Source organism: Pungitius pungitius, chromosome 1, assembly GCF_949316345.1.
Source record: "Pungitius pungitius chromosome 1, fPunPun2.1, whole genome shotgun sequence".
NCBI classification, from domain to species: Eukaryota; Metazoa; Chordata; class Actinopteri; order Perciformes; family Gasterosteidae; genus Pungitius; species Pungitius pungitius.
In genome coordinates, this window is record NC_084900.1 from 11,755,629 (window position 1) to 11,779,719 (window position 24,091).

General features: G+C 42.5%; 1 protein-coding gene across 2 annotated transcripts; it reads right to left on the reverse strand.

The window, feature by feature from the left end:
- Positions 1 to 24,091, reverse strand: mta2 (metastasis associated 1 family, member 2). 2 transcript variants are annotated; one of them, XM_037479032.2, is made up of 18 exons: positions 23,678 to 24,091; positions 16,687 to 16,754; positions 14,405 to 14,498; positions 9,217 to 9,334; positions 6,850 to 6,913; positions 6,642 to 6,759; positions 6,427 to 6,529; positions 5,887 to 5,986; positions 5,479 to 5,667; positions 4,463 to 4,537; positions 4,330 to 4,388; positions 4,146 to 4,246; positions 3,765 to 3,904; positions 3,434 to 3,662; positions 3,247 to 3,336; positions 3,050 to 3,168; positions 2,763 to 2,905; positions 1 to 2,561 (listed from the first exon to the last, which is right to left on the reverse strand). In XM_037479032.2, the coding sequence occupies exons 1-18, from the start codon at positions 23,703 to 23,705 to the stop codon at positions 2,417 to 2,419; spliced, it is 1,983 nt and encodes a 660-aa protein (XP_037334929.1). In that variant the 5' UTR covers positions 23,706 to 24,091; the 3' UTR covers positions 1 to 2,416. The 2 variants fall into 2 exon arrangements, with proteins under 2 accessions (XP_037334929.1, XP_037334928.1); XM_037479031.2 differs by having other exon boundaries at positions 1 to 2,570; positions 23,678 to 24,090.

The window sequence follows — 24,091 nt, forward strand, 5'->3', positions numbered from 1 at the left end:
ACTGACCACGAAGAAAAAAAAAATCTTTATTTCTTTTCTTATCAAGATACATTAAAGGATACAGAGACGTCGGAATAAAAAACACTTGAGAAAAAGTTTCAGTTTGTAGCATGTTTTGTCTCCATCATACAAAAATTATCACCCTGTTCCTTTTGAATGTGGCCCCTGGTTCAAATGACACCACCCACCCCACCCCACCCCATGAAGGAGAACAATGTTTCACATGTACAGTAGCCTGGTTGAGTCATCTCCACAATAATGGAGCAGAATTACACACTTTGGATGTAAAAAAGTTTAAAATATGCCAGTTCTCCTTTTAGTCTTTACACAGATTAGTATTTGCTACAAACTCGACATTTCAAATTTCTTTTTTGGAGAAATATTACAAAGCCCACATTGGGACCAAACTTGCTTATAAAACCAGTGTAGGCCCTCGGTGCTGGGGGGGATTCACAGGAATTATAGTTATCCAATTAACAACTTGCTTTTAGTACTCACCCTTTAATAACAGTACAAATATGGAACCCAAAATAGACAAAGGAAGCAAAAGCACATGGAGACCAGCTGAAAACGGCTGACACCTGTCCATTCTGCTCTGCAGACATGCGAGAAGTTCTAAATGAATCCAGATTTGGAGACAAAGCACAACTTTAATATCAAACTTTTGCCATGTTATTCCAGAACTTCATTTTTGGCCCCAATTGTCTTCCCTACATTTACATATTGCCCTTATTTTAAAAACTTTTTTGTAACATAACTGCGTCCGTTTCCCTCCAACCAACCAAACAGTGTGAGCAATACTGAGGCTTTAATTCAAAAGAGTTAAAAGGGGTTCTTTATTTTTGCACATCGTGGCTTTTTTTTCCTGCCCTTGAACATGCTACCTCAAAGCCACACATGTTCTCTCATCATGACGAGTCACACAGTAACCACACTCACTGGATTGTCCTCGAACTACCAATGATGCGTCCTACAGGTTGTAAGCGATGACCCTTTGTGTCCCGGCAGTATGTCCACATGTATTGGACTAAGGGCCAGGAGAGCGGGAGCCGACTGCTCTCCTCCAACCGGGTAAAAGTGGCTCTAAAAAGGAGACCGAGGAGCAGAGCCATGTCCCTTATTTTTAATTTATTTTTTTCTAAATGGCTACTGAAGATGGTGGAGACAGCATAGTGGGTTAATCAATAAGGAAAATATTAAGTGAGCACAAAACTAATGTAAGAAGCAAAGTCAGGATAAGGAAGCTTTATAGTCAGTTCAGCAAAAACTACAAATCGTTATTGCATCTTAAAAAAAAAAAAGGGTGATTATTATTAATTCAAGATTGACGAGATGTGTGATGAATATTTGTTTGTATCTAGGTTTGAGTTTTAATTGATTAAAAATAGCAATTGGAAGATAGCCCATTTTAGCTTTAACAGTTGTGATCTGCATTATTTTATGAAGTCATTAAGATCATCAGCAGATTCATTCATTAGGACCACTCGTTTCCTAACAAGATGGCACTTGCGATTTTGTACGAGTGACACGTGCTGTCACACACACACACACACACACACACACACACACACACACACACACACACACACACACACACACACACACACACACACACACACACACACACACACACACACACACACACACACACACACACACACACACACACACACGATTTTGTGCTCACTCAGTATCAGTTAAGTAGGAAGGACTGGAGCCATGTAATAACCCCTGAAAGTGGACCATTACAGACAACAAACACTGTCCAGACGGGCTGAGGACGGCTCAACATGTCCCAACATGTCTCCTCAGCGTGTCTCCTTAATAACTTCACCAGTACAAACAAGCATGGCCAGGGAGCTAGGATTAAAAGCCAGTCAGATTAGTCCCTGCTGGAATGACATTTTCTTTTCAAATTAGACCCCCCCCCCCAGTTCCCTCTCCTACTCACATACTGCAAGCTTCATTCATCGGTGCATATATTTACACAAAGTTAGAGACGTCATGGGGGAAGAAAAACCAAGTGTGCTTTAACGCCGTTGTTTTTAGGAGGAGACGTATTTCGATTTAAATTACACATTTAAAAACAGGCGAAATCAAAAGAGGGGAGCAAAAAATGATTCAGGATCTGGAAAAAATACTACAACGCCCAAAGCGATGTGTGAGTGTGTGTGTGTGTGTGTTTGCGATGGAATTGTACAGTCATCTAAGTGTGTGCGTGTATATCTGTATGTCACATCAACGTTTGGGAAGTAACAGAAGACTAAAGAAAATAGGGAAATAAAAGACTACTGGTTTGGTGTACTGTGCTGCCTGTTAAGTCAGGGCCTGAGCACAGACCCCCCCTGCCCGCCCCCTCCCACTCCAACCCAGAGGTTCCGGTAAAAGACCAACCCCCCCCATGTTCCTCCACCCTTTAGTCCTCCAGGACGATGGGCTCACTGGTGCTGGAGGGGAGCAGGGGCATGGCCAGTGAGCGGGGGGGCGGTGGAAGTTTGATCCGGACCAGGAGGTGAGGTTTCCTCGCTGCCCGGCGCATCTCTGACTGTGTCAGATGTTTCCTCAGAGCCCTGGTTGACAGAGAACACCAGGACATAATGAGTTTACTTCATCCATCGAGGGGGATTACGTCACGATCACATTTCAATCAGCAGCTCACATCCTTGAGATACACTCTACTATAATTGTGGTTGAAAATAGAGCCCTCCTTTCTTTACTGTTCTACAGTAAAAATTTGAGCCATGTAGAAGAAGAAGAAGTACCTGGTGTCCTTTGTAGCCACAAACACCACAGGGTTGGGTGCCTCTCCCTGGCTGACCTTCTGCCGCTTGATGACCGACTGAGAGGTGGTCCTCATACCTGAAGTGTACGGCCTCCCATTGGCCGGGTAGGGCATGCCAGTAGCCTGTGGACCAATGACAGATGGGATGAGAGAATCAGCAAAAGTGAACAGCCAATCCCGTCATCAGGGAATGATGGATTTAGTGCAGTCGAGTGTGTGTGTGTGTGTGTGTGTGTGTGTGTGTGTGTGTGTGTGTGTGTGACTAACGCTGTCAAAGCCCCTCTTTCCCAGCAGGCTTTGGCCTACGCGCGGCTGGCTGGCCTGATTTCTGTTGATGGGTGTCGGGGGTCCTCTAGACGCCTTCAATTTCAGAGGCGCTGAGATGGCTGCAGAGACACAACAACACTCCTCAACAACCAATCAAAACGTAGAAGGTGGATGCTGAGAGAAGTTGCGGCCCTTACCTAAATCCTTCACTATGTTGGCCAGAGACGGTCGAGGCACCAGCTTAGTCTTTAGAGGAGTTTTTGTGGCTTTGGGCAGCCTGATTATACCTGAACACAAACAAGGCACAAAACGTTTAATTCATCTTCCATCTGGTGAACTCACATAAACACTGATTAACATGCAATAATACAGTGTTAAACATACACTCAGCTTTGACAGCATTGGCGTTGATGGAGGCGTAAGGCCGCCGCGCGGCACGGTGAGGCTGCAGGATGTCCTCGCACACCCGCCGGGCAATGCGGGTCAGCTTGGTGGTCTGCAGGATGAACGTCTGGCGGTTCTTGGCCAGCAGCTTGGCGCGACCCTCGTTGCGGGTGAAGGGCGACATGCCCTGGACCTCCTGGCGGGTCATGTGGCCGCGTGGGCCTGACTCCTGCACGGAGGATGGAGACATGTCATTTCAAGACAACTCTTAAATGGAAGAGAACTCGAGCTTTATGTTGGGACAGTACTGCTGGTGAGGAGAGAGACTTACAGAACCAGCTCTTGCGGCGCCCTCTAGCTGAGTGGGCGTCTTCAGGCCTCCGTACTTCTTCCAGTAGATCCAGCAGGAAGCGCAGAGTCTGCACTGCATGTTGGGAGGGCCCCAGGCGTACCACTGAGGAGACTGGGCCGCTGGTTGGGTGAGGGGAGCGTTTGTGTTAGTGTGAGTGTTGATCAACAAAGTTATCGTCTCGTAGACTGAAAATATTAAGCTGAAGCTTAATCCCTTCTGATCACACTTAAATTAACAACCTCTGTTTTCATATGAGTCCTGAAGAATCTTTTGATCATCACTTTCCACAACTTAATCTGGAGTCAGTCCGTCCCATTGTCCGCCCCCCCATCGAGTGGGTCCTCCATATTGCATACTTACTGTGGCAGCTCTCACAGCTAAGGCCTTTCTGGAAGCCTGCTGCCCCGTTTATACCGGGCTTGCTCCCTGGCGCCATAATCTGGTTGGGGTTGGGTTTGGTGCTGGAGAAGGAGAGAAGAGTTATTCAGACAGCACTTCACACCAATGGTGGCTACTTTGTGGAGCGATTTACAACGACACTTACTAGGTGGGGATGTAGACCTGCTTCAGCTTGCTGTCTGCCTCTGCTGCCTTTAGTCGTTTCTAATGGAGAGAGGAAACAATTAGAAGAGCTGTCAAACCCAGGCGGTGCTCAGAGGGGCTCAGTTCAGACCTACCTGTTGGATGTAGCGGTCGGTGGTCTTCCACATGTAGTAGAACTGGACCACACTGGCAAGAGACTTCCAAGGCAGCTAAAGGAGAGGAAGGATTTAAACAGAATATGCTTAGTTTCAGGCTGAAACAATTTCTCCATAAACTTCGGCTCGGATTGACTTGAACAACAAGAGTCCTGCTGAGCTAAAGCTAACGCTGATGGAAGTTGCATTGAGTCACATGCATTTAAGCTTTAATGATCAAAGCTCTATTTAGGGGTGTACAACTAATTTTAGTTAGGGGACCACATACTGCCCACTTTGATTTCAAGTGTGCCAGACCAGTAAAATCATAAGCGACAGTCCGGTCACACCGGGCGCCCCCCTGGTGGACTGCTATTCATAATATACCAGCGGGCCAGCTGTAAATGGTAATCAGATATTATCCTGCGGGCCAAAGATAAATCCACTGCAGGCCGGATTTGGCCCAGGGGCCTTGAGTTTGACATATGTGATTTAGGGTAAAATATTATAACGGTATATTATGACTCAAAATACAATTATACATTTAAATAAAACACACATTTTTTTTTATTAATTCCTAATCAGTTGAATTGTGTGTCCTTCCTCAAATAACCACTATAGATTAAACAGGATTAATGTATTTTAGATTCCTCTTTTGTATATTTTTTATTGCGTCTTAGAGAAGCATTTTTTATTGCTCTATTAATCAACTGTAACAATTGTTAGAATACTTGATTACATAAATAATTGCTAGGTGATGCCATAATTTAGTTCAATTCCACATGAAACTAGGGCTGGGCCGGCAATTGCCATCATCATCATTTTTGGCGTCAATGAATGAATGTGTTTACTCAAATAAAAATACTGTGATGTACCGTAAAACCGCCAGAATCTTACAAAGTGGCCATATCAGCCAGCCCTACAATAAGCTGTTGATTTCAGCATTTTAAATGTTTGCATTTCTCATCACTCTCAATCACTCTTCAGGCTTCCACAGCATAGAAGAAAAAGCTTACAAAGTCCTGACGGATGTCGTTGAAGTCCTTGCCGTATTTCTCCAGAGCCTCTTCAAACAGCATGGCCTCCGAGGCGCTCCACTCCTCCATTTCATCTCGGCAGAGCACCGGGCCACCCTGGGGAACCAGCGTGGACATGGCTTTGGCCAGGTCATAACTGTTCTTCTGCAACGTGTCCATAGCATGGAACTGATGGCAGGGGAAAGATGAAGCTTCATCAGCATGATACATTACGAACATGAGAAGTCTGCTGGTGTGTACTAACAACAAATGATACAAGGCACCAAACAGACAATTCAATAAAATCTAATTCTTTAAACATTGAGGCCTAATTGTTATGGTGTGGAAAACACAAAATGTAGTGTGTAAAAACACACAACATGGAAAAATAAAACACAAACATCTCACCAGTGTGATGTCTCTGGAGGCTGCAGCTGCACTCATGTGGAGGCTGGGCTGTCTGATGGAGCTGCTGCAGTCCAGGGCCCGAGCAAAGGTTCCCACAGCCCTGAAATAAGACCTTTTATGAGAGGCTGTGTGGGGAGCTGAAAGTTTATGCATGAACACTAGATGGTGTGTTTGGACCATTTAATGGCCAGCAGGAGGATTCCCTCCAAAACCAAACTTGCAGTAGATTTCCTTAATCAAACTGCGCCCCTTCCCCAACCACTAGCGTAGTATCATCATCAAATTAAATTTGTAATCAAACATTGCAAAAATGTGTATATGCCCTTCATTTAAACAAATACCTCCAAACGAAAGCGCACATATATGAACCAACCATGAAATACATTTCCAAAAGAGATTATCAAACTTGTTGCCAGTTCACACATTTTCTCCATGAAAAGCTTGCCTGGGATGGCAGACGTTTTCATGGCAACAGGGTTAGGTGGTGATGATAATGATGATGATGATGCAACTGAGTGACAAATGGGAGGAGAGCGTTACCTTGCCACCACCAGGAACTGGTCTATCTGTGGGTCTTTGAGCTGGTTGTTGGGGTCCCACACTTTGGTCTCCATCTTCTCCTGGATCCGGTTGTCTGACTCACCTGAAACGAGAACAACTGGTGTTCAACTTAGGAACTGTTTAAATGTTATTTATATAGAAAAAAAACGGTGTAGCATTTGCCTGGTATATTAAACTCAAAATAAGCTGCTCACCCTCAGCTAGCTTGTCAGGGATCTCTGCCTGGTACTTGGAGCCCACCCGGATCTCTCCCTGGTCCGCCAGTAAGGTCTTCTGGACGGGGTCGAACACCAACGAGTAGAAGAAGCAGTCCTGGACCCAACATGCATACAATGATTACAGCTGCATGAGGGAAGCACCAACACATTTACTGAAAACTAAAACCAACAGACGTTGTCTCACCTCTTTCTCCAGGTAGCCGGACAAGACGTCGGTTTCATTGAGGAGGGTGACGTTACATTTCCCCCTGGGGACAGAAGAGAGCATTCATTGATCAGAATGGCAAAGACAAATATTGTCTACGGCAGAGGTCACTAACTGTCCAGATCCAAAAGCCGTTCCATCCAGACCCAAAGCTTAAAGCTAAAACAGACGATTTTGATTTGAACCCAATACTTCAACAAGTACAGGTTGCTCCTTGAAAATATTAATTTATTTAAAAAAACAAAATCAGAAAATTTTACAGTTTTAACTTCAGAACTTGTTCTCTATATTACAGTCGCACAGACTCTCACACTCAAGACACACTCCAATACACACCCCCACGTTCACTTGAAGCTTATTCATTTAAAAATTACAATCATTGTAGTGCAAGTTAAGTAAATGTTTACACCACATCTAAATACAGCTAAAATAACCAAGTCCTAGGGTGGACTCAGGTAAATTGGAACATTTTTTGTAGGGGGTTTCTCCCTGTTTGATGCTGACCACACACCTGTGTGAGGTCACCTTTCTTATGTCACGTGGCTTTAGTTCTATGCTTCCTAAGCAAATTTATTAATACACCTAACTTTACCATAGCCTTTTCAAGGCAGAAGTAAAATGTGTTTTTCTTATGCGGTCCCAAATTACGTGATGTCTCAATATACTCAAATTTTGGGTTAGGGATTAGAGGATTAGTTAGTCTTGGTTAGCCGCGCTGGTTTAATGGATCACTGTGTGTCTCCCTTTACAGGCATAACATCAACTACTGTATAACCCACAGTATATGTGCAAGCGCACTAGACTACCAGATATGACCACATTAAAAAGGTACAACACGTACAAATATATTTGTCAACAATAACCAAAATGGAACAAAGCACAAAATATACACAAGACAACAGATTGAAAAAATAAATCGGCCAAAAAAGGCAAGTAAAAACGTGTCTTTAGTCTTGCTAACTGCTGCTAAAATTCTGGCATGACAAGCTAGAGCCCAATTCTCCCCTATTCTTCCTTTCATGTACATTGTATTATACATATTTCATTGCACAATTTTCACATTTTATTTTCAAATGCAGCCCTACTTCTATGTAGTTATTGAGAGATCATTTATAATAATTGCAGTCATACATAAATATGTTCAGTTATGAACACTGGATCCATTTGCTTTGTGCGTTGTGTATCGGTTAAATGCAGATGTTGATATAACTCTATTACCTCTATTTAAATCACACTAAATAGTTACAATAGGATCTTCTGGACCTTTTCTCTAACAGATTTTTTTACATTTTAATACCCCTACTCTACAGTATCAACAGGAAAAACAAAGGCTTGATCCAAAGACGTGCAATAACGTTATAGCCAGCAAAAAAAAAGAAGGATTTTAATTGACTAGTGGTATACTTGTACAATCAAGCATTAGTTTATCCCGGTATGCGCTCTGTGCCATTTAAACATAATTGTTAGATTGCAGGTACCTGGAACTATCTTAATCTTCTTAATAATCTAAGAAATTATTGGATAGCCACTAGATTCAGCCAATACATGTTTACTTCCAGAACCAGAGGTGAACCGAAGTTGACCGAAACGGCCAGTTACATCATGATGGAGAGAGCCGTTTGCATTAGAAGTAAAACAAACAGGGGTGCAACATACAGCAAAGAACTGAGCAGAGGAATTACTCCACGTGTCAAACAGAAGGGGGTTGAGTGTCAAATTGACCACTTAAAGCACTGCTATGCTAAGCTAGCTGCTATGCTACTTCCATTGTTTCCCTGCACGGCATACAGTCTACTTTTAGACCACCACTGTGTCCCTAAAAGACAGTGTTTTAAAAACATCGTGGCTAAATGTGGAGAGATGGTTGGCACTTCAAAACACAGCCGTTAAATTATGGAGAGTTGAGCACAAAGTGCACAAGGACAGCAGGAAGAGTTGCTAGTCCAACATGTTCCACTCAGTGGAATAATGATCAAATGTGTATAGCTTTGTGTTTAATATGTCTGACATATTATGGCAATAAATGTTTCCTGATTCTGGCAAATCTCAGTAATTGGAATATGTTGCAGGAGATAGATGTGGTCTGTTTGTCCCTCTTATCACACTCACATGTACCCAATAACCCAATAAGTAATGTTAAAAACAGCATGAATAGTGTGGACATCTGTTGCTGGTGGAGTCAGGATGCGGAGGTGGCCTTAGTCCTCTATACTTATCTATATCTATAATGTTAAATAATATGTGGCGAACGTGTGCCACTCTGTCACTGAGGATCAATACATTCATCAACAGTAGAACAGGAAGTCTTTAAATAGGAAATAAAATCAGCTGGATTCGTACACGTACCGTATGTGAGTAGCAGGTAGGGATTCAAACTGTCGAGACAGGAAGAGTTCTCTGTGTTTGAGCTGGTGTTTCTGTTGTTCAGACGGAGTGGGCTGCTTAGACTCCTCCTCAAATTCTCCTGCAACACAAACACATGGCGGTCAGCTCGGTTTTCCACCGTCCTGCGGGATATTGAAGGTAGGTATGACATTGTGGTTTTTCCCCTCAGCAGAAAACCACAGGTCACTGAACATTTCTAGGGGAAACCGTGTTTTTGTCTTTTACTTGTGACACATTTGTAGAATAAACTTAATTCAAGTAATATTAATCCCTGGCTTTTTATAAATAAAGTCTGCCATGGTCCCATGTGACTTGACATTTTTCACTGCCAGCGAAAGGTGCCGATTTCATTCCCTGGTAATTGTTGCCTACACTGAATATATGAGAATGTATGAGAAACATTCTGGTCAGGACCACCCTTCAGGATTTCAAAAACTGAAAGTTTGTGCATTTACAGAAAGTTAGACAAAGGCCTGCATACACCCCATCCACCTTTGTTATTAGACAGTTTCCATAAAGAGGCCCCCTGGTGGCTGTTGGCCCCGGAGCAGCAGATCACACAGTGGTCACCAGCGTGGTCTGCAATGTTGATTTTTTTTTTATTGGGAATCGGGGTGTTGCCCAGTCTGTTCCGTTCTTCTGTTGTGCTCCGTTTTCTACATCTCTTGCAGATGATCATATTTTATCTAGCGGTGTGCGTATTTATGCTGGTCCAAAAGAATGAGTTAGTCTGCCTGTTAGCACAATGAAAAGAATGCGTGGCCCTTGTTAATCTTCACATAAATAAGTAAGTTACCTTTTAGAGGAGTGCAGTCGTCTGTTAGACCTTATGCCTCACTGTGTTTAAAGCTCTTATGTAATGACCGTCACTGTTTTTGTTCTCCGGGTTAATGTCTTACTGACATTATCAATCAAACAATGCAAGTATTTCAGAAGACCAAACGCATAAGACATACATGTTTCAAAATGACGCCATTGCAGCTGTGTGTGTGTGTGTGTGTGTGTTCGGCCACTAGATTGCGCATTCCTAATTTCAGGCGGGTGAGTAGTTTGTTTCAAGCTGGAGGGGAGGGACTATATCGCTCCATCTCCGTGGACTCCGCCCCTGCACTCAGCCACAGGAAACCCTGTCAGTGAGGGCAAGGGGGGTGGGGGAGAGAGAGAGAGACAGAGAGCGAGAGAGATAGCGAGCAAGAGGGACGGTACCTTAAGCCACACCCCTTTTCTGTTAACCTCTAAACCCCCCCCCCCTCCCCCCCTCCTGTCCAGCTAGTCCCTGCCAGACAAAGTAGGAAACCCTGTGTACCAAACCTGAGGCGCCCATCCCCCCCCCAACATGTATCCCCAACTCCCTGCGTACACGAACACACAGGGACACACACACACACACACACACACTTTACTCCTACAAAGACAAAAGGCAAGTCAGGATTAACCCATTGCGTGCTGTGGCCCTCGGGGACAGATCAAGGGCCCTTTGTTATGAGAAAAAGACTTAATGTGTGCGTGTGTTTCATATAAGGAGAAAGAAGAGGGGAGCAGGAATTGAGAAGAGTGAGGCAGAGAACAAATAAGCAGCGGCTGGTGCACTTCTTCATCACTGTAACAGGAAGAGAACAGCCCAAAGCCACATTGAGCATGCTCAATGAGACAGTCACACACATCACATGGACTACGCATATACAACAATATAGGTGTTTTGATTAACTGTTAAATCAAGACTAACCAGAATGAATTAACCTGACAGTACAGATGTTGCTCGTTAGTGTGGATGAGTAAAAGTGAACATTTAGAAAATGACCACGGCGATGTCAGGGCTGTGTAGCGGTCACCAAGACACATTGGGAGCAGATTCCTCAAACCCTTGGAGGCGCATTTGGCCACATATCTTTTGTAGCTGAAACTGCAGAAATAAACAAGTCAAATAGTCACTGCACCTTTTACCCGCCCGCTGTAAACCAGTGACATGAGCGCTGTTAAAAATGAAAATAGAAAAGGCTCCAGTGAAACAACAAAAGATGGTGTGACAAGGAAGTGTCTACAAAAGGTTGCTATCAAACTGTTGAACCAAATTTAAGATGTAAACATTGTTGTGAAATCTCTTTGCTCGTGTCCAGATTCAGCGGGACCGTTCTGAAAAGTTCTCATGAGAGATGGACGACGTTGTGCTGCAAAACGTCTCATGGAAATCATATCCAAAGATTCCCTTCTACTTCAGTCATTTGTATTTATTTGGTACACAATAAGCATTATCAGAACGGTGTGGGTGTGTGTTTTTTTTATACAGATTTGTAATCAAGTGGGGTAAAAACAAAAGTGTCAATAAAGTTAAATTCGCTCCACCACACATCGTCTATAAAATCCATTAAGGCAGAGCCATGTTTGGGAGGTAGACGGCGTGGCCTCTTAAATGCTAAAAACCTTTTAAAAAGCGCAGCAGAACCAGCACATGACCATCTTTGTATTTCCTCACATCATCTCACACTTGTCCACATAACCAGTGAACAAACAATCTCTCTTCAGCTTTGCGAAGTACAATTTTAAAAAACAGCATTAATGCATCCTTTTGAGGTGTGTGTGTGTGTGTGTGTGTGTGTTCAGATGTCTTTGTCTGGAGCACTGCGGCCCGGGAGCAAGGAGGGGGAGCTGCTCTTGGTGTCGGGGGTAATGAGTGAGTGTGATCAGGCTTCATGCCATTAGCACCACCGCCACTCTACCACCTCGTTGGCTCTGATCACACACAAGACTGAGAGGGGCTCATAGGCCGGATAGTGGGGCAGAAGGCCACACATACCGAGAAGGAACTACTGCAATAAACCACACATTAATTAATATTTTTTTAAAATATTTAATATAAAAATCTAAATATTGATTAAACATGATCAACACATTTAACGAAACGCTGTAGATAAATGACGAGCTAAATTACAAGCCTCAATTATGATACATTATGATTAATTAATCCGTAAATGAATGAAAATAGAAAAGACTCCTGAGTGAAACAACAAAAGATGGTGACAAGGAAGTGCCGTAGTGAATGCAAATGGGATCATGGATGTATAAAGAGAAGTGAATGCACTATTGATTGAGGCTCCAAACGTAAAGCTGAACCAGGACGACCCATCAACCAATGAACCTAACCTCTAGGGCTGCAACTAACAATTATTTTAATAATCGGATAATCGGTCGATTCTTTTTTTAATTCTAAAACAGAACTGCAAATTCACATTGCAAAAATACTTCAGAAAGTGCAGGTTGCTCCTTGAACATATTTTTATGTAATATTTAAAAAAAGGAGAAATACAAATCAGAAAATTTAACAGGATTTGTCAGAACTTGTTCTGTATACTACACTCACCGACGCACACTCAGACACCCCCCCCCCCACCCCCCGTGTTCACTTGAAGCTTGTTCATTAAATTATTACAATTATTGTAGTGCAAGTTAATTATATGTATACACCACATCTAAATACAGCTAAAAAATAACCAAGTGCTTTGAGATTAATTTAAAATAGCATTTGTAAATAAATGCATTAGAGGTTTCTTAGTTAGCCGCGCTGGTTTAATGGATCACCGTGTGTCCCTTTACAGGCATAACACCACGTATAACCCACAGTAAATGCGAAAGCGCACTAGACTACCGTGTATGACAGGATTAAAAAGTACAACACGTACAAATATATTTGTCAATAATGGGACAAAGCACCAAATATATACAAGACAACAGATTGAAAAAGGAATGGTCCAAAAAAGGCAAGTAAAAACGTGTCTTTAGTCTTGCTAACTGCTTTACTGCCGTTATTAGCGAGCCAACGCTAGCTTGATCAGATGCATGAAGAGCCTAGTTTATGCTGTTTCAGAGAAACGCAAGGACACGCAGATGCAAGCCCCTTTGGGTGCCTTTTTACCCCCTCTTGCGTGCGTCGACCAATTTTCTAGACATGCGTCAAAAGCTACGCGAGCTCACGCAGCCAGCAAGGCTGTCATTCTCACATTTCCCGTTTCATAACATAATTAACATAACACAATTCCGTCACTATTAAAATGAAGATTTTTACTACAGAAATCCGTAAATATAACCACTTATACAACCCGTCATTGGCGGACTGTAAGGACGCGCAGATGGCCTCCAATTCATGGACGCAGATCTCTGCAAACGACGGTTCGCCAGTCGAGGGGTGTACAAAGTTGTGTAAATAAATGACAAAATATCTCTGTGCAGGGTTGGGATTGCAGCATTTTTTATGTATATTTGTAAAGGTAAATCTTGTACCCATTTTAGAACATTATTCTATTTATACTATACTATATATTTAGAACATAACATAATTATTCATAGTATGTATGCAGTGCCATAACTACATCTGACGTTCATAGCAAACCAAACCGCTTAAAAATCGGTTGAAAATTGAGCAAGTTATGGTTATTTAGAAAGTACATGGATCCCTACCAACACAATGTTATGGGTAAGCAAGCTCACCCAACCAAGATGGCTGCCATCTGCGTTCGTATTTAAAAATGCTTGCTGCTTTTTACTCTATGTCGGCTTAGCTACGTGTGCATCTCCGCAACTCTGAGTGATGTAATAATCGCGCGAGACAACGAATGGATAATGAAATTTGTTGCCAACACTTTTAATAATCGATTTCATAGATTTGTTGTGGCAGCCCTACAAAAATGCCATTGGACAGCTGCATATTTAACTTTCTGCGATCCAACATCATCAAGAATCTATGGATGCCGGCAACCGTACTGCTGGAGGAGTTCCGATGAAGGACATGATGGCAAGAGACAAAAATAGCTGTTCTCAAAGAGTTGATGGACACCAATTAAAAAATCTGTAGCCCCAATTACTTTAAAAGAGCCCCATTCCAAGGCATATTAACTCACGTAAGAAATATAACCATGATTTACATTATATATACATACATATAATGATCAACCTGGAGCCTAACACAACACTGATGCTCTCTCTTTAACACTAGACGCAGGCAGTGGTACAGTTCACAGCATTAAAGCTGAGTTTTGTTTCAATGTGGAACACAATGAAGAAGAGGTTCATTAAAGGCAGTCAGCCACATGGTAGCTGCGAATACACAGGAGGACACAATGAGGGAGCTGAGAGGAGCGTTGGGTTTCATACTCACTTGCATTACTGTCAGCCAGGGTGTTGAGGTTTCCTGAGATGTCCCGCCTCCTGAACAAACACACCACCTTTGCCTCCACGTTCCCATTGGCTGTCTGAAAGTGGCAATGCAGCAGTTACAAGCTGACTATGTTACAAAGCCCCGGTAGAGGTACCTCAATTAGAGCAGCCATATTGACTCATTGAGGACTCTTTAGTCACAGGTACGAACCAGGGCTACGCACCATTTACATTTCATTCAGTGGTTTAATTCTTGGCTTATCAGTAAAGCGGACAAAAAATCAATTGCAAACAGAAAGCACTTTGATTATAAGCAGCTGTGGGCGGCCACAGGTGTCCATCATATCTAAGCTAAAATGTTACACTTAATTGTGACTTTACGCTCTAAGCTAGTTTAATACTAGTGGACTTTTGATGAGCTTCAGCAACTGAATATGGATAGGATTGTTTAAAATCTAGCATGTGAATCATTTAACATATTCTTCTTCCACCCAACCCAGAAAGGTTAAAGTGAATCACAGTGGATTGACACCTTTTTGCACCCCTACAATGTTGTTGAGAACCAGAACTTTAGTACTATGTTGTACACTTACATACAAGCAAACTAAAGCTACAGTGAGGAAAGAGGAGGGTGGTGGTTATACTATGAGAGACTTCGTAGTGTCATTGATACCACTCATTCCATCACTGCGTGTATAGTTTGAGCACATGTTTGAGAAATATATTTTTATACTGAGCTGAATGTTCATTGCCTTATTCTTTATCATTTATTCAGGAATAATTTATGTAAAAAACCCTTTGTTTATTTTACATCATGAATCATTACAAAACATTCTGGGTTTTTTTTCTTTTCAAAGGAAACAAGAAAATCATCCCAGCAGGTGAAAAGTAAACCGGGAAGTCCTTCAACTTGATAGAAACAGTGGTGGATGCCCAGCTAGTGACTATCAATTTAACTTTAGCCTGCAATAAGAGTGTTTGCTCTCTTCTGCGTGTGTGAGAGCACTGTCTTCACACATGTGAGTCTAGCCAGTAGATGACAGAGTGAGTGTGTGTGTGTGTGTTGCCCCTCTGCTCTGTACTCTGAAGGGTAACGTCAAAAATTTCAAAAAGTCAGGTTCCCCTTCAATCAGGCCAATACCTTAATACCTTCACAGTTCATCTCATGCTATGGCTAAATCTTATGAAGACGTTTATTGGTATCATCCTGAAGATTAGGATATGCCAGCCTCCTGATAGCAGTACTTCAGGTACTTAATTATCCCTGGATTGACCTTGATCATAGGAGCAAAGAAAGCATCAGCAGTGTATGCACAAACACACTGTGCTCTCCACCATGATCCAGGCAGGAGCTGCAGAGCTGAACACTCTCACTATCATTCATTGTGCTCAGCAGCCATTAGCACTCAGGACGATGCAGTTCTCCTGCTGCTCAGCACAAGCCCTTCAATGTAAGAGTGTTACATAAATGAGCTTAATCCTTTGACTGGGAAACAAGCCTGTGTCATATGCTGCTGTTGGTGCTGTTGTTATACAAAGCTCCTGCACCGGTGTGCTGTGATTACAGTAACCACAGCACACCCGGAACAGAATCCAGGAATACAAGCTGAAGACGATACACATCCTGGTCAAAGTACAAGAGGCCAATTCTACCAGGTATTTTACAGGCTCTGGTACCGACCCAATCTTGTGGTAATATGAAGTGCCGATTCATGTTATAATCAATCGGTTATAACATGAATCAGTTACAACATGACCTGTTAACACTTTTGTTGTGAAATGTTCAGTACCTGAGAGCATATCTCGGCTCGGGTTACCCATCCCCCAGCCCACTTCTACCTGTGTGACAGCTGCTTGCTGATGTGCCCTGTTTGGATTTAGAATGACCCTTGGATAATGGCCCAATTAACTTCACTTATTAACATAATATAATTATAGAAAAGGCTCCATTTAGTTATGGAGCAGTGAGAGTGTTGAACGCCATTTTCTACAACAAGGTCCTGCAAACATTTCACAACAAAAGTGTTAACAGGTTATAGGCTTCTGAGACTATAAACAAAAAAATGTGTTGATTAAAAAAACATTTTTTTTAAATGTAAATGATCATTTAAAAATAAACTGTAGTGAAAGCTGCATCACTGCTCTTGATAAATATCAATAGTCATTCAGGACATTTAGTTAAGTAACAAACATGCACAAATGTGAAGGTACCACATACAAGTAATGCAGAAACAACTCAAAACAAAACAACAAAAATGGAAATAGACAAGAGAAACAACCAACCTTGTTGAGCTCTTCTATTCTACGGATCAGGTAAGGGTTGCTGGAGGAGTTCTCAAAGTAAACATAATCTGAAAGAAACAGAAAACAATTATATTCATGCCGAGTTAACGAGTAATATTCAAATAAAAGAAGCACTGTGCATTTGCCCGCTTATGGGTCAGGTGTCCTCTGGACAGACCACAGCACTGTGGCTGTACCAGAGCTGGGTGGTATATATTAGGGGTGTCAAAATGAACACGTCAATCTATGTGGTTATTGTGGCTGAGATTTATGCGATAAAATATTTATAGTTAACGCAAATTTGTTTACTCCCGGTGTACGTTGACCCTGAAATGCTGCAGTCAGACAGGAGAGAGCCAGACAGTAACTGGAGATGGAGAGAGCTTTTTGCATTGGAGATAAAACAAACAGGGGCGCACCATACAGCAGAAAACTGTGCAGAAAAAAAGAATTATATGTGTCAAACAGAAGGTTGCAAACGGACCACTGCTAGGCTAAGCTAGCTGCCAGGATACTTTCATCTCAACATCTACCCTGCACGGTACAGTCTGCAGAGGACCACCACTGTGTCCCTAAAAGACCATGGTTTGGAAAACGCCCTGGCTAAATGTGGGGAGATTGTTGGCTTTTTAAACACAGCCGTCAAATGATGGAGAGTTCATAGCACATTAAAGTGCATGAGGAGAGAAGAAAGGTTTGAACCCCTGCCTGCTCCATGTCAGATGTCGAAGTGTCCTTGATCAAGACACCTAACCCTCAACTGCTCCCCGGCGGCCCTAAGGCAGCCCACTGCTCCCAATTTCCTGTACCTGTAAAATAATACTTGGCAATAAAAATGTCTTCTTCAATCAAAAAAAACCTATATATAATAATATTTATTTGCATGGAAAACACGCGGCAGTTCCACACTGATATGGATGTTTCGAATATGTTCGTTCGAGGCTCGCAGCAGCGTGGCAGAGAGCACCACCGTTTGCCCAACTCATTTTTCCCGAATGAATGAATGTGTTCAGGAAAACAGATTAACACGATACCGCCAGAATCATACAAAATACCACAACAGGCCATAGCGCCCAGCCCTAGGCTGTACTGGCACAACCAAACAGAGTTTGGCTAACCTTATGGATGGGAACCTGTTCAAGTGACACACCGTTCTAATTGCAGGCCTGTCCGTACAAGACTGAGAAGCTGTTAGTGACCTGACAGGATTCGGTTCACCTAAGTCGACTGGTGGAACGTGGTCCATCCAGACTGTGGACCAGCTCCATGTGGATTGCACTGTAATCAGTTTTGTGTGTGTGTTGATACGTTATGTTCTGATTGGTGAGCCAACCATTGTGAGGCTGAATCAAGAGCCACAAATTAGGACCTACATTTAAGTTCCTTCTCATATGCTTTTGCAAAAAAAAAAAATATATAGATTAACTTAACTTTCCATGGAAGGTTTCTGTAAAGTTTACAGAACCGTATATTTTCAGTCCCTTTGCAACCCTAGTTCTATAGGTAAAACATGACTAATGTAGATTGAGATGTGAGTTGACTGTGGTGTGCCGATGCTTACTAGGCAGGGCAGTCAGTGTTTCCCCTACCAAAGTATCAAGAGGGGGGGGGGGGGGGGGCAGCGCCTAACCAGTCTGGCATTTAAACATTTTTTGTGTGCCCACGACAGTTTCGATGCAACACGTACACGCTTATGTGCATATACGCATGTGGCGCTCACACCATGGCGGACAGACTACCAACCAAAAACAGGTCAGATTCGGATAGAGCCATGTTGATTTAATTGTTCTTCTTCATCACACTCTAACACGTGCGCACACACACTCAGACCGATATGACCTTACACTTAAGGGTTGATAACGTCACTGATCTCATTGATCTAGGGAAAATCTTAGGTAAATTCACATTCAGTCCAGCAAAGAATGAAGGGGGAAAAAACATTTACTGTACTCTCTGCTTCAATAAGAAACATAACACCTGTACTACAGGTCAGTAAAAAGAAAGATGTGAGGGTCACAGGCTGATGTACCTCAGCAGTAGTGTCAACGGGCTGCTGTTAAAAATAACTCATGGTTATGGTCAGTTTTCTGTCTGTAATGTGATCAGAAGAAAAGAATCACACTGATATTATTTATAAATTGAATTAGTCATCAAGGGGTTCAGCTATACTGGGATTACAAGCAAGGATGACAAATTCTGGCAATGACACCGTCAACACAGATTGGGGTTATTACGGACAACACCACAAAAAACAATCATCCTCATTGGTCTGATTAGTATTTTCTTTAATTAAATATTTTTAAATTCACAATCTAAATTGTGTTAACTCTACAGAATTTCATTTGGACAGTGTTTGCGTGTTGCAAAGAATAAGCAAATTGCTGCTGTATCTGCCAACTAGTCAATCTGCTTTTTCCGATTTAGCTTAAAAAAACATACACAGTGGGTACGGAAAGTATTCAGACCCCTTTAAATGTTTCACTCCGTTTCAGATGTAGACATTTAAAAAATGTTTTTTTTCTGTCAAGATGGGGTGCAATGAAAAAGTGAACAATTTAAAGGGGCCTGAATACTTTCCGTACCCACTGTACGAGCAACAGCTTTGAGAAACAAGCTTTCTTTATTGGGTTTTATGAAGTCACCACAGGTAACCCCTCCAACACACAACACTGACCCAGGCTACACTTCAACAAGGCAGTTATTACGAGGGGGGGGGGATCAAGTCCCATATGAGCATTGCCACATACAACAGACCTAGCTGGATTAGCATGACAGGTCAGGAGAGTGAGCATGCTGTAGTCAGTCAGAAGGGAAAGTGAAACTCAGAATAGAGTAGCTGTGTTAGTAGAAGGACCTCCCTGCACTCGGAAAAAGGAGAGCGAGAACACCTGGACGCCGGTAGGCGTGGCAACAAGGCAATTCCAGATAAACTGAAATGCTATCAAACACCCAGGGAAGCCGGTTATGACACCGCTGAGGTAAACCTGCTGGGCAGAGGACAGAATGTTCTGGCCAGCCGAGGTCGCCACAAATCAGACAATCCACCGAGTGAGGAACCTGTTATCAACATCCCTTTCACATGTGGGTATTTGAACAGTCAATGCAAAGTGCAATGAGAATGTAATTTGGACTGTACTACTCCTGAAGATGGTGTGGATTACATTCCGATCACATGACATTGGCACAACAAGCATGACTCCCTCCACTTCTTCCTGCTGCCTCGAGTCCTTCCTCCGCAAAACCCCCAAAAGTAGAGCCCATACAAGTGTCACTTCCCTTGAATTCATGTTTACTGAACACTAGCTTTCTTGTTTGCAAATTGTTGGGTAAACTGTTAACACAATTATAAAAATTGTTCAGCAAGATGTACAAACAAGGGCTAAGTGAGATGGCATAAGAATTAGTTGGCCGAATGGGGTAGTCACTCTGGTCTTGCCACACAGACTTATTTGCGCCATATTAATGTCAGTGTGGAACTGCTGTGGAATTGTGTGGAAGAATTTTAAAAAAATACTTTTTTTAATTGCATGTTTTTCAGGGGGGGGGGGGGGCACTGTTATAATGGTAGACCGTTATACCGCCCAGCCCCAGTTGAACCTCCAAATATCAATTTGATGGTATTCTACTTTCCATGAGTATTTTAATCTTATGCAACTTTGAACTTATGTCCACTGCATCTCAGAGGGGAAATATTGTAGGGTTGTATACTTCCCTACATTTGAGAAAAATCGAGTTACCAGCTGAGATCATTTACAGACACAAATAGTTATTACAAAATGTTATTTGTTGTAATTTAAGTGTTTCTTGGACTCACTGGATAATCATTGTGTTTGTATGTTCAGATTTAATGATAAATAGGAGCTTTAGAAGGCAAATGTTTCACAGTTGCTAACAGCTTCAACTGAGAGATGTCAGTCTTTAAAATATGGATCAGGACTACCATCCATTCATCATACAACTACCAAACACAGTGCCTCCTTGCAGTGCTTGATGTAGCTCTGCACAGTCGTGCAGCTTCACGTCAAGCTCCATCTGGTCCTCCCACAAGCAGGGACACAGAGCCCCGGGAGGATACCAGTGGGCTTCTGATGCATCATCACAGGCAGAGATGGAGAAGGAAGAATTCAGACAGAAGAGGATTCATTGCTCTACTTAGCACACTGATGAGGAGCCTGACCAGAAAAGCATCACCTCCTTGTTTGCAGCAGGAAGACAACGGCACCAAATTACATAACCCTCGCTAAAGCACCAAAAGGGGATCTACACTCTCATGTGCCTGACAACACTGATTATAGCTCTAAATATGATGCATGTTGGGAGTCACTTCTATGTAGTAGTTGCTGCTCATCCAAAAAACGCTTGGGTGACGTGTTGAGAAATGTGTCAAGAGGGACAAGTGCATGTAATTAGGAGAGAATCCGGTCATATTTCAAATTAAAATATTTTTCAGTGGAGAAAAAAAAAGTTCTTTCTCTCTGCCCGCAGACGGTGGTTGTGGACCACTGGTGGGTTATGTTATTTTTACAATGTTGGGAAAGTGATCGAAAAAAGGCAGCCATGAGGGTTTGTTGTGGACGTATTGGGCTGGAGTGGCATGGTATGCTGGGTGCTTGAGGGTGAATAAAAAGTAGAAAGCCTTTTGACTAATCTCTGGGAAAGATAATTATCTTACATACGGTTAACACTGTGCTTCAAGAGGACTTGTAATATAAAAGAACAGAAAATATGTGCTTCTTTGTTGTTTTTACATCATAAAGCCAACAACAACTTAAATGTGTTGCTCTGTGGGCCACTTAACTAAACAAGTAATTACATATTCACTCACTTAGAATTACCCTGTAACATTTTATTTACCATACCACACTGCTTTCCTGCTGTGGGAATTCCACGACACACTCATGATTAAGCATACTGGCGAAAAACTGCCACTTTGCATAAGGGATCCAGCTATGGCGCACAACGATGGATCGCATGCAAAGTTTTCTCAGAATGCCCATTGAAAATGCACACAACACGTGTCATTGCTGCTCACTGTGTGCATCCTTACTGCTCTCATGCACAACCATTTTTTAAAACTTGTGCTGGGGCAGGAATCTCACACGAACCAGACAAAAATATACATATAAACACAATCCCTACTTAAAAAAGGGAACAAGGAAGTGTAGCTGTAAAAACTAACAAGTAACACTTGAGCCAAACTGAGAACTATGATGAAACCGTATTTTTGTTTTACCATTTCAGGAATACAAAACCTTTTCATATCGAGCCACATATATGCATATATGTGTTTCACAATGAATAAAACAAAGTCTAAATCACTAACTTCCCCCTTCATAAAAGTCCAGGATAAACCCACTCTGCAAGTCTGCAACTACAAGGGGGCAAGAGATGCGCCTGAGGTTCCAGACTCATTGCCCCCATCCTAGCTGGTGTACAAACAACAAATACCGAGAGCTGATATTTAGCCGAAAATTATGAAAAGTAGTTTTAAATCAATACGAACAGCCAGGAGACTTTAACAACCTTTAATAGCAAAGAGACCGTCACGTCAACCATTTCGGTCGCCCAAAAAAATCGGACAAAATAAAGGGTAAAGGTCCCGACATGGAAATTAATGATTATAGACAATTCACGGTGGTAACAAGCACTGGAAAGACCAGGCTACACATCAAAATACACTCGTGATTACAGTTACACAAGTCCACATCGAAGCATCGACGAAACTGAGGCGGAAAATAGTCGAGGCAGTATTGCTCCAATCTAGTTTATTCCGATGGTTTGTTTCTCTCCACTAACTGATATTTGCAAACGAGTAGGGTTGAAAACTAAATAACACAATAAATACTAGACGTCTCACGGGATGCTGTGAGACGTTATATAACGTTTTAGAGCCTCATTCAATTTTGACGAGATGCTAAGGTTTACATCCAGCGGCAAAGTAGCGGTGCATAATGGCACAGGCAGTCTCACCGGCACAGACATTGTTCCACTGGTGGCAAGTTGTTAGTAGCTAACCTTAAGTTAACCAACTTTGGTAACGTTACGTGTTTCTATGGTCGGTGATTCAATGTGACTACTGATTGGTGCTATAAGACGAAGAAGTTACTCTTTAATAGACGTATCGCTTAACGAAATGTTTGCATTTCAGGAGCTGAATGCAACCTCATACAGTACGGCACGCTAAGCTAACGGCATGTAGCACTAAAAGTTAGCTAGCACGGCTAACGCTATACTTTGCATACGAATTGATATGGCGGAGGCAATAATGAAATTAACCCACTCACAGACAAAGCTATGCGAGTGGCTTTAGCTAGCTTCCCCGGACGTCGGTGTAGTTGGCTTGATGCGGACTTATCAAAAGCTAACATTAACTTAGCAGTTTATGCTAGCTAGCATCGTGTTCGCTCTCAAGACGTTACCATTAGTAAAGCAAAAGACGTATGGTCCAAAATACACAATGTAACGGACGATTAGCTTATACTTACGGAAACAAATACAATTCCGCCAACTAGTATCAGCCAGGGTGCATTTATTTCAAATTAAATACCAACTTTCACAATCGGTTCATGCTGCGTGGAAGCTGCCCGCCGTTGGATAATGTATTCTGGTGGACACTAGTCGCGATATCACGCCAATCTTTTTTAAAAGTTGATATTTAAAAAAATAAAACAACACTGCTTGGTGTATTAGATCGGTGCCGAACGTTGTAGCATATACCGTTGCATTGAACCGGGTATAAACTAGGTCACATGGTTAGAATGATTTACATTTACTCATTAACTAAGCCACATTAACTACATTGTTGGAGGTTTTTAATAGATTTGACGTTCATCCATGCAAGAGTGGACCTACGTACAGGCACTAGACGGGGCTAGCGGTAGTTAGCGGCTAACCGCTCAGACAGCTAGGGGCTAGCTACTAGCCACCTTGCTGTCGAAACGAACAATCACGTTGTGGGGGGGGTGTCTTAAAAATGTATAACATTCCTTACCTCCCACTCGGTACATGTTAGCCGCCATTCTCCTTTAACCTTTATCAAAAGTAGTCCCAGGGTATTCCCCGACTGGGTAGAAAAAGGTCGATGGGGATCTATTTTATTCCTTCATTTATCGCAGATACCCTCGCCGTGAAACAAAGCCGGCTCCGGACACAACAAGCCGAGATGTGGCGGGTAAAAGTTGAAAGTTTCCGTTAGTAATGTTCCGGAGGTTATCTCCAAAATATTGAAGTCTTTGTTTTCGGTCCCTCCGACGACCTTCCTCTCCTCTTCCTCACTCACTCACTCATTCACACACAGCTAGCCTGTCTCTTACTCCACTCTTCCTCCCATCCTCCGCTCCCAGCTTCATCCTCCTCTTCTTCACCTCCGCTCAGTTCAACACACTCACTCACACACACACACGCG